Source organism: Oncorhynchus clarkii, chromosome 25 (assembly GCF_045791955.1).
Source record: "Oncorhynchus clarkii lewisi isolate Uvic-CL-2024 chromosome 25, UVic_Ocla_1.0, whole genome shotgun sequence".
NCBI lineage: Eukaryota > Metazoa > Chordata > Actinopteri > Salmoniformes > Salmonidae > Oncorhynchus > Oncorhynchus clarkii.
The window spans coordinates 10,115,766-10,120,675 of record NC_092171.1 but is presented as its reverse complement, the minus strand read 5'-3'; the positions used below and the strand labels follow the sequence as shown (position 1 = coordinate 10,120,675).

Here is a 4,910-nt window from a genome sequence, read left to right as displayed (position 1 = left end):
GTAAGTACAGAGGCAAGGATATGAGTGCCTATACTTCCCAGATGCCTCATAGCATAGTTTGGATTAGGGCTGCTGAATGGGACAAAGTCCCCTGCCTGCACGTTCCACTAAGCCAACAGGATGTGGTCCAGTCCAGAGCAGTGGTCAGTCAGCACATTGAGCAGGAAGTGTTTCAGCTGACCGTCAGACACAATCCCACCGACTCACACAGGATGTGGCAAGACACCACTATTCCTCTACCATAGGACTAGGGGAGTGACTGGAAAGGAATGCTGACAAACAACTAGAGTGCTGTTCTGATTTGTCATGTTTTTCAGAAAAAGAGAACCTTCTTGTTATTTTCAAAGGTTGCGTTTAGGGCAATGGGAGAGTTTAAACACAAGTTAATCATATTTTTCTTTATTACAAATGTATTAAATAATATGAAAAGGTTAAAGAGTAAGTAATTATCACAGTATAGATTACTATCCACGTAGATTGTAGTACAAATTACAACATTTTCCCAAATGAATATATGCAGTTCAGAGTACGATACGAATACATTCACATAGATACTATACATTCAAAAAAAAAAGACAAGTGAAATGTGTGAGACAAACGTCATTACAAAGGCTTTGGCAAAAGAGTGCATACATACAATTTCATAAAATACCTGAAAAGTAAACAAAAATAATGCATTTCTTCAACAACAAAAACTGCAGTAGAGGAAAGAGTCCAGTGCATGTCTTTAGAAATGGTCCATTAGTAAAATGGCAGTTTGTGCACTTGGCTGTCCCTATCATGGTTTTGGGTAAGAAGTCACTAGTGGGTAGATGTTGGGCTCAAATCTAAATTGAGGCAGGTACCAGCATACTGAGGGAGAGTGGGGCGGGGTTTGACGGCGGCGACTTGGGAAAGGCCATTTTGTTGAGGCTGCGCACCTCGGCCTGCCAAGAGGGGATCTTCTTGGTGGTCATGTGACGGCGGGCGTGTTTGGTCAGGTGGTCGCTGCGCATGAAGCGCCTGTCGCACACGGGGCACACAAACTTTTTCTCGCCTGTGTGGGTCCGCCGGTGGCGCGAGAGCTCGTCGGAGCGCGCAAACTTCTTGTCGCATCCCTCCCAACTGCAACTGAAGGGCTTCTCACCTAAAAGAGAGGGAGACAGAGCGATAATGAGTTTGCAAGTCATTATTTTTTCACCAGCAAACCCACACATGCTCCGAGTCAGATAAACAACCTCAGTCTTCAGTTAAAATAATGATACAATATCAAGATCCTAGAATTTAATCCCCATAAAAAATGTCACATTCTTTCCCTCTCATTCCCAGCCATCCATGAGGAACACTTTTCCCTCTTACCTGTGTGTGTCCGGAGGTGTGCCTTGAGGTGGGAGCTCTTGAAGTAAGTCTTCCTGCACCCGGAGAAGTTGCACACATAGTTCCTCCGGCGGGAGAAGTCAATTTTGGTGCCGCCGCAGGGTCCGGTGGGCACGTAGACCGGGGCGGGGGCCAGAGGTAGCAGCTTAGTGTGGCCCAGGGTCATGACAGTCTGTGGAGAGCAGTGGGGGGCCTGAGAGACTTGGGACTGGGGGAGAACCAGCATCACCGTGCCCTGCGGCATAGCCTGGCTCATGAGGAAAGGCTGCTGCAGTGCCCCGTTAGGACCAGACTGGGGCAGGATGGATGTGGGGGTCCTCGAGGTCTGTACCGGGCCCTGGATGAACGCCGAGATCATCCCTGATTGGTTACCTACCGGGAACATCTGGCAGATGATTGGAGGGCTGGAGGTGGGTGGTGGGGAGAGGCGTGTAGGCAGGCTATTTTGTGGTTGGGTGTTAGCATGAAGGTGGGAGTGGCTCTCCTTACAGTGAATAGCCTGTGGCTCTTCGTTCTCAGTCTTGACCGTCTCTTTCTTGCAGGAGGAGAGGAGGGCAGGATTGGGTGTGAAGGAGACCGATGGAGGTGTGATGCTCTGTTCAGTCTTTGCTGTGTGCTGTTGACAGACCATCAGCTCGGAAGTTCTGTGTTGCTTTGTGGGGGGCGCTGGAATGTGCTGGCAGAGGTGTGTGTCTGCGGTGTGGCGGATAACACTGGTTGCCATGGCTCTGCAGGGTGGCGGTGGTGGGGTCTTTCCGTTGGTTGGGGACTCCGAAATGGATGCCATGGGCATTTGTGGGACCCCACAGACCCTTACAGAGAGGCTGGAGCTGGGCCGGCTCAGAGGGGAGGTGATGGTGTGGATGGCAGTGGTAGAGGTCTCAGCAAAGCTGGGGCTGTGGGGGGGAGTCATACACTGGAAACCAAAGAGAAGACAGAATTAGTGTGTGCCCAGGAAGTAGAACAACCACTGTATGTGGTGTACTAATACATAAGTCTTAGTTTGGGTGTGTTCAGTTTCAAAATGGATGTTCAACACAGCTACTGGGAGAGATAAGTGGCCACAGTAGGCAGGTACAAACACTAAACTAAATAACTACTTAGAGCTGGGTGGCTGTAAAACAGCGATGTTGACAACCAGCAGCTGAGAGAGATGAGCACGGGTTGCAGTTCAAACTCTCTATCCTACCTACCACCTATGCAGCAACCTTCCTAACCCTTCCAACCCCTATAAACCCTCGCAAAGTTTTCCTGAGATAAAGACACTATCTTCATGCTAAGTGCTAAAAAACCCAGGAGTTTACACAGTAAGTAAAAGCTGGTACTACTGTATTTACTAATCAAACACAGCCCACAGATGCTTCTTAGTGATTGCTGTTTTGGGATGTGTGGTGGTTACGGTTGCCAAGACAGGATGCACTCTTACCAAGGAGGAGAGCGAAACAAAGTCCTTTGGGGGCTCCAGTGGGTCATGAGGCAGCAGGGAATCGCAGGAGTCCGAGGCAGGGGTAAGGGGTCTGGGCTTGCAGGGGCTGGGGCGGCGTTGGCCCCAGGAGCTCATGCAAACCAGAGCCTCAGCAGCCTCCAGGTCTGTGTACTCCAGGTTGCAGCCTGGGGAGGACTGCTTACTGTCAAGTCTCCTCCTCTTCAGATAGGAGCCACACTGATCCATCACCATCCCTTTTGCCTGGGGAGGAGAACAAATGGAGAAAAGGAAAGAACATTAGGTCTGATGATGACATCACGTAATAGAAGACTGGTGAGTTACCAGAAGGACGAATCACCACAAAAACTGGGAAATGTGTAAGGGAGATCCAATCAAGACCATACAGGTAGATAGATACACATTAGCATACCAAGGGAAGCTTCCAAAATTACATCAAATGAACATCTGTAGAATTTATTTCCTCACCAGTCACTGGCTTAAAGCTCAAGCACCTGTTGCTTAGATGTTAGTGTCAGAGGGTAGATGGAGCAGGCTTGAGACTATCTACCCTAGGCAATGCGCCAATCCATCTCCCATTGTCATATTGACCAACTAGTGACATCTCCCTACCACTAGCCACGTGACACCCCCATGCACAGGGCGTGTAAACCAGTGTTAACACTGCATCAGGAAGTGCCTTGTCTGCACTGACACTTATCAGTGGTCCTATTGCAGGGTTCCCCAACTTGAAGCCCAGTTGGTGATTTTATTTGGCCCCCCAAGTAATGAGCAAAAATAAAATTATATATATAAAATTGTTTTAAAAAATCGCTTTAAAGTATTCTTGCGGTCTACAAATTATTTGTAATTATGTTCCAGCCCCCTGATCACCCGCTCAAGAAAAAAAATCGTCCGCGCGGCTGAATCTAGTTGATGATCCCCGTCCCATGGCCACTCCCCAGATAAAATAATGTGACCAGCTTCACATAGTGAAAGAGTAGCCCACCAAGGCAAAACACGACTACTCTACTAGGCTTAAATGGTTACCATAAATTGATGTTGGGTAACATTAATAAATGATTGCAAAATTCTGTCAACTGGTCACAGTTGATTTAAAGATATTAGACAAACAGTCAATCATTGGTAACGTTAAAGTCATTGGATGTGTTAATTTACCAGCTGTAATAACAAATAACTGTCTCAAAACCATTTTAAAAATCTTAAGATTTTTTTTTACTTTGATTAATTTACTAATTAAATAATACTGTAACCTAAAAAGTAAAGTGCTACTAATAAACTGGAGCCACAAACAACAACAAATACAGTTAGTAGCCCACTCATTATTCGAATGCTGGACGTTAATTCATATGAAATAACAAGCTTTAAATAATAATCTTCTTACCCCACATGAGACTTCAAATTCTGAACATTTTCGTAAAGGCATTGTTGAGATATATTTTATTTCAGTTTAGTGTCAAGCCGACAAAAGAACAAAAAAGCGATGACACTGCCCCCACTCAGTTAACTGGCTGTTGAATTCGTCTTTCACTAGGTCCTCTCTCAGCTGTGTAAAACATGAGGATAAAAAAAGGAAAACAACATTCACAACACATTGGCGGAAGACAACATGCCACCAATGAAAAACAAATGTGTGTGAGACATTAGCCAATGGCAGGCGAGATGACGCGTGATCAGTGCATGGTCGCCTGAGGATTGGAGGAAATAGGGTGCGTGGCTGTTGGTAGGCGTGCAGGGGGAGTCATCGGTGTCAGAAAGAACCTGATGAACTGCAAGTCTGAAAACTAGGCGAAAGGTCGTAGTGCCGAATTAGGCGAAACCTGAGTTTCTCCCATGTGTTTTTGGCGTAATTTAAAAAAACATTTTTACAGGTTATCTTATCTTTTAGAGTTGGCCAATGAAGGCACACATTCTTTGTCAGTTAGAGTAGCTGGTAAACTGCTATTTAGTCGTGCTTGTGAAATGTAAAGCTCCATGCTCTATTTTACTCTTATAATTTCACTCCAAAATGATATGCATTCCAAGATACAACTGTGTTTCATTCTATCAGATCACAGTTACATTCATGCTCTAGCTGCTACTTATTGCTACTTATAATATATATGTTACT

General features: G+C 45.8%; 1 protein-coding gene across 1 annotated transcript; it reads right to left on the bottom strand.

Annotated features, from left to right (window-relative positions):
- Positions 1-383: 383 nt before the first annotated feature.
- LOC139384053 (Krueppel-like factor 11) lies at positions 384-4,365 on the bottom strand. The gene is made up of 4 exons (XM_071128686.1): positions 4,185-4,365; positions 2,783-3,043; positions 1,339-2,272; positions 384-1,126 (listed from the first exon to the last, which is right to left on the bottom strand). Exons 1-4 carry the CDS (start codon positions 4,224-4,226, stop codon positions 828-830), a joined length of 1,536 nt encoding a protein of 511 aa, XP_070984787.1. The 5' UTR covers positions 4,227-4,365; the 3' UTR covers positions 384-827.
- Between the last annotated feature and the right edge of the window lie 545 nt (positions 4,366-4,910).